Consider the following 14,817-nt stretch of genomic DNA (forward strand, 5'->3'; position numbering starts at 1 on the left):
TCATAGGACAGCTCTGGAAACAAAAGTTGTCCATATTTAAATACAACAGCTCAGAAAACGACCATAAAAAGTGTAACTGTCTTAGTGAAAGTAATCAGCAGGAGATGTTTCATGGTGATATTAGTTCTGGACACGTGTGTGTGGAGGTGAAAGTAAGCAGCATTTGACATTTTCTGTCTCGCTCTATTCCTGTCGTGGCTCTATAGTTAATGAGAGAGGAGACGGAGCCCCTTGTGCTTTGAGTCTATTAGACTGACATCAAAACAATCACAGACGACCTCCGAGGGACACTAAAAATACTTTCAAACGTCACGGTCGCTCGGCTGGAATGTGTTGCTCGATGTCATCCACCTCTGCTCTGACTACAGCTGGGGCCTTACCTGATCCGGAGAGCTGTCGCTGGTGAACACCCAGGTCCCGCAGGGCTCCACCGTCAGGTTCCAACCCGCCGGCGTGCTTCGGTCCAGGTTGGCCCGGGGGATGACGGTCCGGGTGACATGACCGAGGGCGTATTCTTTAGGGAGCGTCGGAGGTCCGGTGGCGAGGAGGTCCTCGTAGGACTCCGGCGGGTCAGACGCTGGGTAGTCCTCCGAGGGGTAGTCCTCCTCCGGTAGAGGAGGCTGAGGGGGAAACAGAGAGGGTTAGAAGACATGAATCCAAACATGAAGTCACAGATTGTGGCTCACTGATTTATCTTCATCACGGCTTTATCGAGAGCTGGAGACAGGTTAACTAGAGAGTGACGCTTTCTTTTCATATATTCTGATTTAGTAGTTTTTGGAGTGTTATCCATCCATCCATCCATCCATCTTCTCCCGCTTATCTGGAGTCGGGTCATGGAGGCAGCAGCCTTAGCAAAGCTGCCCAGACTTCCCGATCCGCACACACCTCCCCCAGCTCTTCCAGGAGGAACCCCTAGGCGGAACTCTCCAGAGTTTCCAAAAAACTTTAAAAAACAAAAAAATAAAAAGATGTGATGAAGAAAAAAAGTGCAAATGAACTAGAAATCATTAAAGATTTGGGAAATGCACAAGTTTTGACTTTCTTGCCACAACGCAGACGACAAAATTGAAATTGTTTTAGTGTCTTTTTGGTAAAATATTAAACTACAGCCTTAATCTTAATATTCAAATTACTATTATACATCTCTATAGTAAATAATATAGCTGGTATTAAAATGCATATTTAAATAAATAAAGTCAATTTGTATTATATATAATATTGTAGGATCTTACCCTCAATATTTAACTTTTCTTGGTAAATTTGTATAATAAATGATAATGTAGGGGTTTAATTTCAGTATTTAAATTAGTAAATTTGTATGATATATATATATATAGTATTGTCTAAACCTTCTAAACCTTCATATTTAATTTGTCAGATATGGTACTATAAGAAATAATCTTGATATTTAAATTGGTTGGGTACATTTATAGAATAAGTATTATTACAGTGTCTTAAAATTAATATTTAAATTATTAACATTAACTTTGTATTATAGTGTAAGGGCTTAATGTTAATAAAGTAATCATTCAGGTATATTTATAAAGTAAATATTACATTTTCTTAAACTTAATGTTTAAATTTGTCAGGAAAATGTATGTGATAAATAACACTGGGCTTTACCCATTATATTTAAAATACTTGGGTACATTTATATAACAAATAATATTGTAGGCTTTTAACTTTAATGTATACATTTGTCAGGTAATTTCATATAATGAACAATATTGTAGGGTCCTAAAATTACCATTTAAATTGTAATGGCAGATTTGGATTTCATAGAATATTGTAGAATCTGGTAAATATATATATGAGGTAATTTTATAGGGTCCTAACCTTGCATTTAAAACTGGTTGGTTATTTTGAATCGTCAGTCATGTTTCTCTTTTGGAGAGCGATTTGGATCAGCATCTGTTGTTTGAAACGTGACAAATAATCAAGAGCGACGTGACAAAGTTGAAGCAAAGTGTTAAACTGATCATTAGTGGTTTGACAGGGTGAATGTTGGAGACTCTCTCTTTGCACACTTCAGCTCTGGAGTCCTCTGAAGCTTTAAACCAGGTCCATAGTTGGACTTTAACTTTTTGGTTGAAGACAATCAGCTGCGAGTTGCAACTTATCAAAACATTCCCTTTAATAAAAGTTCTGTTTGCTCTGAATCACGTCAGCTGAAGAATTCCCCGCCGCGACCCCGATACCAAGCTCAATTACTTTTCTCTGACTTTCAAAAATGAGTCCCAACACTTCCGTGGCCTCAAAGTATTCTTCTTTCTTGGCCCATTAATGCCGTTGCTCCGGCTCAGGAAAGTCATTCAAGGGGAACAAACTGGGTCACTCGCTGCTTGTGTCGGGAACAAAAAGTACTCAGAATATGAAAGTATGAGGTAGTGGGAATGTGTGTCAAGAGATCGATTTGTAGTTTGATTATTTCCCCTGAATTCTCCAAAGATTTTAAGATGCTACACGAGGAAGATGCTTCAGAATGAGGCCAGATGCTTCAGTTCTTTCACAGAGAGGGACACTAGCAGGAAGTCCTGCTCTGCACTGGTGCTGTGAGCTCTCCTAATGAAAATGAGTCCTGCCTGCTATGTAGGTGCAGGAGATTTAATTCCATTAAAAGCAGCCTGTATTTACAGCTTTCCCCTGGGTGAGGCTAAAACAGGAGGCAGAGCGAGGCTAAGTGGAGCAGCCTTACCGGCCCGTCCTCATGAAACCTGTGCACACTCATGGGCTCCATCAGCGGGGGATACGGGCTCAGCTGCTCTGGAGGCTCCCAGGACGTCTCCCCAGACATCGGGTTGTAGAAGTACGGCCGGCCGCTGGTCTCATCCACCAGCTGCTCCCAGTCGGAGGCCCTGGCAGGGGGGGAGGCGGTGGACCGAGAGAGGGCGGGAGACTGGGGAGGCGAGGGGGTGAAGGGCTCTTCTGCTGGGGGTGGCTCGAGGTCCGAGGGGGAGTCTAGGAAGGGGTTGTCCCAGGTGGTGCGCCCCGTGGCCGGGTGGTAGTAGTACTCCTGACCGCTGTCTTGGTCCACGTGCACCTCCCAGCCCTCCGGGTCGAGGCAGGAGGGAGAGTAGGACGAGGGAGCCGAGGGGGGAGACTCGGAGATGCTTTGGCGAAGCTGCGCTACATTGACGTACACGGCCGACCGGAGGTTTGCATTCTCCACCTGCGGAAAAGGGAACAAAAAATGCACATGTATAAAAAGTTGTGTTTTTCAACAGTTTTTAACGGTCATTCCCTGAACATTTTACTGTTGTTTTACAGATGTTCCCTGTTGTGTTAACAACAAGTCAAATCACAGAAACAAATCACATTAATTTACACGTTAACCAGATAATAACCGGCCAAAACTACGAATAAAGTCCCCATGAGTTGTTTTTTAATTAATGCTTATTTATTCTTCTACAGTGTTTGACCATAAAATTTCTTTTTTTTTCACTGTTTTTAACTCAGCAAAAATATTATTTCACCCGAAGAAAAAAATCTGCATATTAGTGTTGAAAAATGGCAAATCATTTTTAAATATGTTATTTTACAGATTTTCCCTGTTTTGTACAATTGTAGATATTTAGTAAAATCATGTAAAAAAAATAATTTAAATTAAATTAAATTAAATAATATAAAATAAAATTAAAACATGTTAATGCACCTGTTGACTGACAGGAGAGAATGTAAAAAAAAAAAAAAAGAGGCCACAACTGTAAGTTATTAATTAATAATTGAATTAATTAATTATGCATTAATTGACATGTTGATGGGAAAATAGGGCCAAAACTGTAAATGAAATGAAAAATACTTCATTTATCCCAGAAGGGAAATTCAATCAAATTAAATAATGTCCACATCAAAAATCTGTATTTTTATAAATGATGATTCATTCTTTTAGCAATGTTCACCCAAAAAATGACACCATTTTTATTGTATTTAAATAAATAAAAAATATTTTACAGATATTTGCTTCAATTCAAAAGAAAAATTCTATTTATTAAAGATTGAAAAATGGCAATTCTCTAAACTGTTTGTTAGATTAAAGACAACATCTTGTAAAACCATTGAAAGAAAGTATTAATTTACATATTGACTGTTTCAACAATAACTTCCACATCAAAAACCACTCAAACCATAAACCTCCATTAACTTTATTTAAATCACCTGCAAATATCTTTTTTTTTTTTATAACAGATACTTCGTTATTTTCACAACTTTTAAAGCTTTTGAATGTTACAGCAGTTTTCTAAAAAATTTTTCATGCTGCCAGATAATTTTTTGGACAATGTAGGAACACTACAGTGCAGTAAATCTTCTGTACAGGATATAAAGTTATTGCAGCAGCTTTGGGCGTGTGTGTTTTTGCAATGATGAATTCTGAACCTTCAGTCACTTCAGTGTACCTGCCTTCAGCCTTCACTGCTCATACTACAGCTCTTTATAAGTCAGTCTTCCGCATCTTACAGAGCACAGGAAGCAGCCTACAGCTAAAAAAAAAAAACAAAAACACACACACACCACACACACACTACAGAGGTGTTCCTCCCACAGAGATGATCAATGCCTAATTCTAGACTCACTTTTTGTGCACAAACGCCGCCTCACACATTGTTTTAATGTGAAAACAATGCCCAAAGTTCATGTCTGTATTAATAACTTCCTGCCAGAGCAGATCATGAGTCAAACTGTGGTGTGTTTTGTTGCATTTCGTGCGGTATCAAAAATAAAAACTGAACCAAAACCACAGGTCAACTGCAGAGGGTCAAACCTCACCACTTCCATCACGCATTAACTCTGCTCTTGTTGTCCTGCCTGTGCTAAAACAAAAACCAAAAAGCTCTCAAAGACAAAGCTGGTAGCATGTGCGAAAAGGGAAGCTGCTGCTGAATCCTCCGCCTCATGTTTTCATGAAGAGCGTCGCACATGATTCCACTCGCTGCGCCCGGCAGGAACACGAAATGCAAAGCAGAGCCGCTCATCACAACTCATTTGCTTAAGAGCTCGAAAGCGAGTGATGAAAGGCTGCTTCTGTCATGCCGAAACCAGCGTGTTGCACCAACCACTGCGCTTGAAATATAAAAAAAAACTTTTCCCTGAGTTGTTGTGTTCTCACCTGTTCTCCACGGGGGCGTCCATCCTTCTCCCTGTGGCTCCTGAGAGTTATCATCCTGCACAGCCTTTTATAAGCCATAATCGGCGGCACAAATAAGAAGAGAGGTTCGTCCGTCTCTGTTTAAGACTGCACTCTAACTACTTTTTTGTCTCATAGCTAGACTCTTGGTCTAAATTTAAAGTCCGTGTTGTATCCGTTCATCATCGTAATGAACATGCAGCGCTGTGAAGGAGAAGCATGTTGTAGAGGCCAACAGGCAGGGCCGGAGAGGGCTCTAGGACTGTATTTAAGTTAGAGTTTGAGGTATTCCTCTACATTTCAAAGGCAAATACTGCACTACATTTACCTGACAGATGGAGCTGTACAGATTTTTCATGAAAACAAATGCTTCACTATAAAAATTGTTCAGTCCACATGACTTCTTATCAAGTCCTGTTGGTCTAAATGAGTTTTAAAGTGAGATTTTCTCTTTAAAAGCAAAAGACATGACCCTGTCATAATGATATTTTAACCTGTTTTCAGTGTAAATCCAGTAGTTTCTTTGAAAAAGTTGCATTTTTTATAATTCTAGTGGAGTCACCTGCAAGATTTCACAGGTTTTGAGCTGCACTGGCAATTTTTGTTTCCACTTAATCGACTAAAATGTGGTTGTAAGAGTCAATTATAGACGCAGAGATACAGTACGTCTTCATGTAATCAGATGTTTTGCGAGGTAGACTACAAAATAATGCAGTTATCCCTTCACTTTGCTAAACTACAACAGTGATCATAATCTGTGATAATCTCAAAACATCAGATCATAGCTCTGATTTTCTTTAAAAAACAAAAAGTATGACAAGTGGTAATGATATTTTACCCTGTTTTCACTGTACATCAAAAAAAAGTGCCTTTTTATCATTCCAGCGTAGCAATCTGCAGGTTTTTAACAGGTATCGAGGTGCACTGGCTGATTTTTTCACTTATTTTAAGAAAATATAGTTTTAAGAATCAATGATAGGTATAGAGTAGTCGTATGTTTTCATGAAATTGGAAGTGCTGCACAGTAAATTCAGTTATCATTTGCATCACATCGCTTAACTACAACAATAGTACGCTGCTTTTCATAGTCTGATAGTAATCAAAGTGGTGCTTTCGTATTGCACGATTATTATCACAAAGGAGAACATTTCTGAGTAGCTTAGCTTTCAATACAACTAGAACTGAATGTGCAGGATTCTCGCTCGTCACTGAATATTTTAACATTGCGGTATTCCAATTTTGTGGAAAAACTCTCGCAAACATGCCGAAATGAAGATAAAAGCCGATTAAGGTGAATAAAATACAGAATATAGCCGACCTAGGGAGGAGGGGGGGTCTGCACTGCCGGCTATTCAGCGCTATCACTTTGCTAACTTGGCATCACTATTGATTTCAATATAATCAGGAGGCAATCGATGGGGACAACCAGACGAATGACCCCAAAGCAGATTGATTCCAAACGACACACCACAAACACACGGAGAGGCAGAGGAAATGAAACAGCTGCGCGATCGATCTCTGAAACAGCTTCTCTGGAATGGAACAAACTCCTGAAACTCAACTGCATGCAATGAAAGGACAACAGCGTGTACACAAAGGCAGACACGGCAACAAACACGTGATCTGTTAGCATGCACTTGTGTCGGCTCCATGCAGCGGAGAACGTGCAGAAATACTGTAGTTTACATTCATTTAAGTTAATTCTCCACAGTGTCCTTGACCAGAATACTGGCGTACAGCTCCATGGAGGCTGCCAGCTGCTCCCAATAGTCAGAGTGGTGGGTTAAATGCACAGAATTAATTTCCCTGCAGGACTTAATGAAGGAATAACTTCACATCTGACAGCTGGAATTACCGCGTCTCACATTTTTAACATATAAAACGCTCGTGAAAATAAACAAAAGTGCCAAAAATCAACCTGATTGTCAACCTGCGTGGCTGGTGACCTCTTTTAACTCCAAAATATTCACTGTTCCTCAAAAAAGCATCGCACTATGACTTTCACTTTTCACATTTTCCACATTTCGCTCGCAACACTTCAGCGTTTTCAGTCGAATGCAGGTGCTTTACTCTCTGAACTAAAGCGTCGGTGCTTTTACTTGAGGATTTTCCGTATTCAATATACAAGTTTTTGCACTTGATGCAGGTTTTCTCATCTCCCTCTTGTATCAGCGTGAGTTTAAAGGTGACACCTGTCTCTGATGTGGCTGTTTTGATGTAAAAACTCGCTGCTAGTGAACAAAACTGCGAACTTCAGCCCTCAACTGGTGAACACCGAGTTTTCCGGTTCAATGTTATATTAAAAAAAGTGCATTTTTCAAGCTGAACATGTAGATTTTTAACACTGCTCTCCAGCACAGAACATAAAAAAAGTTCAACACGGCACGGTGCTGTCAGTTCACTACTACTCAACACAGGAAAGGAAAACAAGAGTGCAGAGGAGGCGCGTTAAAAAAACAGGAAGTAAAACAGCTATACTGTACGAGCATTTTACACTTTAATAATGCAGCAATAATAATAAAAAGCTGCCTTGATGAAGCCAGGGGGATCGCCTACCTGAGGAACCACCGGCAGAGTCAGACCCCGCTTGGCCTGATGACTGGACCAGGCCCTGGAGTACATGTCCACCATGTTTATGTCCTTCTAACCAGAGGAGCCATACATCCAAAGAGCGGACACCGAACCGAGCGACTCAAAACTTGTGATGGGATTGAGGGGGGTTTTTTTCGCGAACACACCCTCACGCACACATCTTCCTCCTCCTCCTCCTCCTCCTCCTCCTCTCGCAGCAGCAGCAGCAGCAGCAGCAGCCCAGACAGAAAGGAGAACTGTGAGCTGTGTTACAATAGCAGCAGGAAGGGACTGACTGGCAGAGGACCGGCTGAGATGTGTGTGGGTGTCTGTGTTTGTGTGCGTCTGTGCATGAATTCCTGTGCACAGGACAGGAGGGTAAAGGGTAACTGTCTGTGTGTGCAGCCAAAAAAGCAGAATGAAAAAAAAAAAGAGAGAGAGAGACAAAGAAAAACAAGATAGAGACAGAGCAGCGTAAACTCTGCAGGTCACCTCAACCTACTTCCTCGCTGTGCAGCCGTATGATAAAGAAAAAAAGGAAATGACAGCAGTGGAAAGCAAGCTTTTAAAGAAACATGCCCGCGAGAAGAAAACAAAACAAGCTACTGAATCCAGCTGTTTTCTTCAACTACTACTACCAGCTTCTCTAAAGTGTTCTTCTAGTAGGTCACTCAGTCAGTAATAAAGAGGGGAAAAAAAGGGAAGCAATCATTTCCCACAGTGTAATGGATAAGCTGCTATTTTGATGAGACATTGAGTCCACGAGGGCCAAATGCGTGAAACGGGAAGTGGAGTTTTTGTTCAATTGTTCAGTCATCGCTTCCTTTCTACGTGAGACAACAATAACTGACAGCAGGCAGGAATCATTGTGGCCGTTGTTGTGGAGGTTTCTGGGGTTGGGGTTAAAATTAACATCTGCTTTAAGACCGCACGTTGGCCCTGGTGTTGACATCGCTAAAATCTACACTTGCTTTGTTTGTGTGTTGTTGTGGCTGGTAAGGAATCAGGGAGCAGAAGATGCAAAACTTTAACAATTAAGTGTCCAATTAAGAGAAACTTTGAAAGGAGTAAACTGTACAAGAAAAAGGGAAAATCTGGCTTTTAAAGCAATAAAAGAATAAATTACTATTCATTTTAAATATCCACATTTTTGATGTGGCCTTTATATCTTGTTTGTTTATTTATTTATTTATTTATTTATTTTTACAGTCAGCATGCCATTGATTTTACTAGTTTTTATCTGTGATGCAATAAAACTGTTAAATAAGTGTTTAAAAATTCTTGACTATTTCTCAATCCTACATATACTTTTTTTTTTATATATATATATAACAAAACCCACCTGTAAAATGGGTATATTTATTGGTAATTTAAATACAGGAAAACTGTGTAATTTTACAGTCACATTTTATTTAATAATATATATCTATTTATCTAAAAATAAATACTTTTTTTTTTTTAAAAAACATTTCTGAGGTGGACATTATTTACAGTTTGGGTCTGTTTTTATTTTTATTATTGTTATTATATTTATTTTCAGTTGTTACCATATTATTTTTTTTTCTGGGAATTTACTAGTTAATATCAGGAATTTCACAAAACAAAATCTAACAGTACAAACATTTTTTAAACTTTTTAAATCCTTAATGTACCGATTTTTTCTTTAAAATAAAAGAGATATTTGCAAAATAACATTTCCTGCTGATTTAAACAAAACATTTACAGTTCTGGCTTGTGTTTTTACAATTAACAAGAAAATTAGTAGTTTTTCTATGATTTTTACCACTTTTTACCTGTAATTTATTTTTTGTTTTAATTGGGGAATTTGTCAAAAAGCAGTAAAATGTCCAAAAAAATATACAGCTTAAAACTTAATTTTTTACAGTGTGTGGAACAGATTTTTGAGTCCAGTTTTGTGGAGTTTTTGTTTAACATTCAGCAGCAGAGTTTTGTCTATTATGAAGAATTTCATGCACAAAACTTGGAACGTGTAAACAGATGTGTTCACTTTTTTTTTTAAATAATGCTTTTCGAGCTGGGTGAGAATCCTTCAGCCCAGCGCAGACAACTCTCTGCCCTCAGCAATGCATGAAGCAGCAATCTGCTTGATTACTTAACCACATTAGCACTTATCCAGTCAAACAATGGGAGAACCAAATTGGGGCCCAAATCACGGCACAAAGCACACAGTCAGGCTATTGAATCAATCTGGCTGCCCTCCCTCTTACATCACACCCATCATGGCCCAGAATCCAAGATGACTCCAGAAATGTCCAATGTGGAATCCATCAGCTTATCGCGGTCTTATCTCTGCTGGCCTGCACGCCGACGTACCAAAACCTGCTGACGTTGCTTGTTTCTGACAGGCGTCTCCCACTCTAGATGAGTAGGTGGAGTGTTTTCTGTGTAGGAGGGGAAGTATTCAAGCACCAGTTACAGCAATGCTCCGCAGAGGAAAACTGTCAAGGAGTCAACTGAAATGGAAACACCACTGCTGAGCAAAGATGAAACCTTGACATTCAGGTACAGGTGCAAGTAAATATCAGCAGAGAGCATGCAAACACACTGAGAAGTCCTCGGGAAACACACAAATACTAAATTACCAATGAAAAAAATCCAACTTGGGTAAACGCAAGTAAGTATGAGCAGCAAATATAGTTTAAATATCGATATAAAAATGCTCATTAGGTCTCTTTGATGGATTTATTATGGATTTATTACTATATATGGCATTATTATAATATTAATACTGAATAAGTGTGTCAGCTGCATGCTACTGTTGGAGCTGCAGCAGGTTTAAACTACTTTACTTCCAGTTTTATACACAGAGATAGCAGATAAATCGGTGAACTACACAAATCTTCTTGTGGTTAATGGTGAAATATTAGATCATTTGAAGCTTTATTGAAATTAAAACTGAATAATCACTGTTTGGTGGAGCTGTCTGGAACAGGAGCCTGATTACATGCTTGTATTCCAAGAAAAATATAATTGTTTGGTTTAATCTTGCGCTGTATCTTCAAAGCTTGCTGCATTATTGAATGTATAAAACAATCATCTTAAACGCAACCAAGGCTGCCAGATAAATGAAGTGCAGCAAAAGTGTAATATTTCCCTCTTTAGTTGCATGAAATAGAAATACAGGAATACAAAACTTGACCTCTGCAAACAGAACCAAGTTTGTCTGACACCTCGAGGACTCCAGTTCTGGTTTTTGGTTTAGGGGAAGCGTCTCTTTTACACTAATATCTGCACCACTCGAAGTGTCGCGAACAGAACAGCCGAACGACTAATCAAGCGCATCATTACTACTTTACAGACAGATTTATAAATAGGAATGGCACAAAAGACATTCCTGAGCGTATGACTAATACAACCTTTCACAAAGAGCAGCTGATGCGTCCTTTAGAGTAGCTAGACTATTCTATAAATTCCCTTTTGAGATGCGTTGAGATAAAAGACAAAGAGAATCACTCATTTTTTCTGCGTCGTTCGTGTTGATTGGCTGCTTTATAACCCTGAATCCAGTGATTATGTCATTTATACTTATATATCTGAAACATGCTCCTGTGTCTGCCTTTGTACCAGTTTGTAATAAATGACTATTTATCCCATTAGTTGTCCAATGGAGTCGCAAGGCTAAGAATCCAAGTTCTGCAAACATAACAAGCTGCTGATCTGCTGCTTAACAACACTTGCTGCTGTTGTGCAGGTATTTAATGAAAAAAAAAACCTCTTCGAATAAATCTGAATAAAAGAAATAGTCTGTTAAATGTGGAAAAGTTAACTTGTTCCTCAAACTGCAAGTCTTTCTCTTAATCCAAGCAAGGATGGCGAACAGAAATATTAAAAGAGAGTTGGAATTTACACCGATAGGTAAAGTGAGTAACACCGATCATCTCAATGCAATGTTCCTTGATCCTGGCATTCACGTGGATGCAAATCTGACGCTTATTTAAAACTGTTGCAGACCAAGCACACCTTATGCATAGCAGAGGCCTCCTCCAGTAGAACCATGCACCCCACAGTACTGTAAAAACAAAAAAGGAAAGGAAGAGCTCGAGGAACACGACCAAGAGCACCAAGTGTTGATTTGGTCTTCTAATCCAAGTAAGATGCAGCGTCCACAAGTTCAATCCATGGATGCCCCAAAGATCCAGCGCCTGACTTTGTCTGTACGTGCCCCGGGGCAACAGATGCAATTAGCTGCTAGCTAACTCTGGTGCGATTACTTTTAATTGAGCGCTGTCCCTGCGAAAATAAACTAAACTAAGCACCATGGGACATCCACAGAGGTCCCTTGTTGATGCCTTTACAGCTCAGAGCTGGTTTGGCAGCACAATGTGGACCTACACAACGTCAGCCTGGTGGTTTTAATGTTATGGCTGATTGTGAGTATTAAACTGAATATTTTACAATTTCTTGCCAAATATCACCATGATTTGTTGCTTGTGTTTTACAAATGACTATGGACACGCGCCAGCTGAGGCTGCCCGGATTACACAACACAGTCACAGCTTGAGAACAGCAGTGAGTTTTGCCAAACAAACTTCTAACTACTGATTGGGATTTGAATCTGACGGTAATATACAGAAGACACAAGCTGGAGCTGGGTCTGCTTCACTCTCTGCTGTCACAGAACATAGCAGATATGCATAGTTCAAAGAAAATATGTGATAAATCCTGAGCTGCTTGTAAACTCTTCAGACAGTCTGTGCTGTCAAATGACAAAACCACTCATTATATCCAGCGATTTATATAATATGACTGTAAATACCAGGCTCTCCCCGGTCTGGCAGCTGAAGCTACATGCACCTGTTTGTTGTGCGCTTCACGGAAACATGCGTCCTGTACAGGGAGGTCTGACGAGGCACTCACACTACCTGTTGGAGCAGTTTCTTGGCATTTGATTGTGTCTGTTCCACAGAGCAGCAGGAATTACCGCGCTCTCGTATCTGACGTTCTGTTGAACGAGCTGCAGTTCCCACACTCGCTTTGCAAATATGGAAAGTTGGCGGTTTCAGATTCTAAAAATATCAAAAAGGTTCAGGGACATGACGGGGTAAAGAGCCATCGGACATGTGTTCAGGATTCAGACGCGCTGGTGCCACTAAAGCTGAGGCACGTAAATTCATCAGCATAGCAATAAGAAGAATCATCTGTACAAGGAGAAACCAGGTTCAAACTAACCGAGACACGTCAGAGTCTCTTTAGTGACAATAATCTAAACTTGAAGTGATAAAAAACCCAGTGGACATGTGTTAAAGAAAGGATCTCTCCAAACACACTGGTGCCATGAAAGCTGCAACAACATGTGAATTCATCAGCATAACAACCAGAACAATCAGCATTTTTACAAGAAGAATTCAACTTCTGCAAGTTTAAACTAACCTAAACTTCAGATTCACAACCCTCGCTGGATTTGTCATCCGCTCACAAACTTTATAATCACATCTGAGGCCACAAAGCAGCAGGAACTACTGCTGCAGTTCCCACACTTGCTTTGCAAATATGGAAGGTAGGTCTGGGGTGGTTCAAAATACAAAAAAATATCAAAGGTCTGGGGAAACGACAGGGTTTCTTTTGTGGCAATAATCTAGACTTCAAGTGATAAAAAGCCATTGGACATGTGATCAGCATGCATCATGAATGTTAAGTGAGGTTTCCTCCAAAGAATACAAACACACTGGTGCCATTAAAGCTGCAGCAACATGTAAACTCATTAACAATAAGAGGAATCACCACTTTTACAGGACGAATCCAACTCCTGCAAGTTTAAACTAACCCATCCGCTCACCAACTTTAAAATCCCACCCGAGACCACATTGAGGCCTGCGAAAGCCTCCGTATTAAGTGACCTACATTTGGGCTAATTGCAAGTTCTGCACATTACATATGCACACACACGCCAACTGCATGGCAGGGCTGGCACTAAAAGCTCCAAAGCCCTGCTTGTTGGGAGTCAGGCCAGACCCCCTCACATCACCATGGAGATGGCCCTCCATTGTGGGCTGAGAATTAATGCACTTGAGGGGTCCTGGTGCATCTACAGTCCTGTTCCAAGTGTAAAGAGGGGTTCATTCATGAGAAAAAAAGAAGAAATTTTAATTCCTGCGTTTGGTTAGAAAATACAGGAATTTAAGCTTGTTTTTAGGTGGTCAAAGCCTCCCACTGAAGAAACAAACTGTGCTGGTAATTACAGTGTGAAAAGGTGCAGATAATCACTGGTTGTCCTGGGAGAGGCTGTAGCCATTACATGACTCAAAGCGCCACACACACACACACACACACACACACTGAAACTGAGCAGAAAACCTGCTTTAACACTCATCACTGATCCTGCAACAGGTGCAACAGAAACTGGCGAGAAACTTACCCGTGAGCAAAAGTTTTACGCGTTCACCAAACTGCATCCACAAGCCGCTGAAAGAGGCCCAGAGACGCGTTTAGAAACTCGCCAGTGTTTTATCGCTTCCCTGCGCTGCGGATCATCTTAATTCCCAGGATCGTCGCTTGGTGCTGGGTGCTGGGGGAAACCAGGTAGCAGCTGGAGGTTTGGGAGTGGCTGGCAGCTTTCGGATTAACTCCTTCCTGTCCTCAGCAGAGGCCAAACCCAGCCACACTGCGCACTACAAACCTGCCAATGAACTTCTCCGGTTTTACGCGCACAAAGCTCCAAAAGTTCACCAAGTATGTTCAAGCTAAATGTAAAAGTAAGTGAATCCTCTGAGAGTTTCGCTGAGCAAAACTCAGATCTTGAATCAGCTGCTTTTCACTGAGGTATTCAAGGAACACCTCTTTCCTACCATTGAAGGGGACGTGCGGCCATTCATATGCTGATGAGCTGGCACGCACGCTCAGGACTCAACCGGGACGGTGCTCCAAGTCCGGCACTGCGAAAATGTGTAAAAAGGAAAAAAAGAAAACTACCAGCAGTTCAGTTTGAAAATCTAATCTAGTTAAATCAGCACTGGAAGGAATTTACTCACAAACTGATAAACTCTCACTGACTTTATCACAGCATGTTGGCAGGTGTTGAGGACTAGTACTGTACATGGCAACAAGGACAAAACTTTTTCTTTTGCAAGATATAAAAACGCAGAAAGCTGTGCAAAGTCTGA

General features: G+C 40.4%; 1 protein-coding gene across 4 annotated transcripts in view; it reads right to left on the minus strand.

The window, feature by feature from the left end:
• The window catches only part of arhgap27 (Rho GTPase activating protein 27), a 39,621-nt gene that overhangs the window by 16,064 nt on the left and 8,740 nt on the right, over positions 1–14,817 (minus strand). For 2 of the 4 annotated variants that reach the window (XM_008287533.1, XM_008287534.1), the window contains exons 3-4: positions 2,699–3,172; positions 381–620 (exon numbers count right to left, since the gene is read on the minus strand). In XM_008287533.1, coding sequence (XP_008285755.1) covers positions 381–620; positions 2,699–3,172 — 714 coding nt within the window. Of the gene's footprint in view, positions 1–380; positions 621–2,698; positions 3,173–5,107; positions 5,303–7,681; positions 8,213–14,817 lie in introns of those variants that run through there. The other 2 variants (XM_008287536.1, XM_008287535.1) reach the window with 2 other exon arrangements.

The sequence above is a fragment of the Stegastes partitus genome, unplaced genomic scaffold (genome assembly GCF_000690725.1).
Source record: "Stegastes partitus isolate 25-593 unplaced genomic scaffold, Stegastes_partitus-1.0.2 Scaffold505, whole genome shotgun sequence".
In the NCBI taxonomy this organism is placed as follows: Eukaryota; Metazoa; Chordata; class Actinopteri; family Pomacentridae; genus Stegastes; species Stegastes partitus.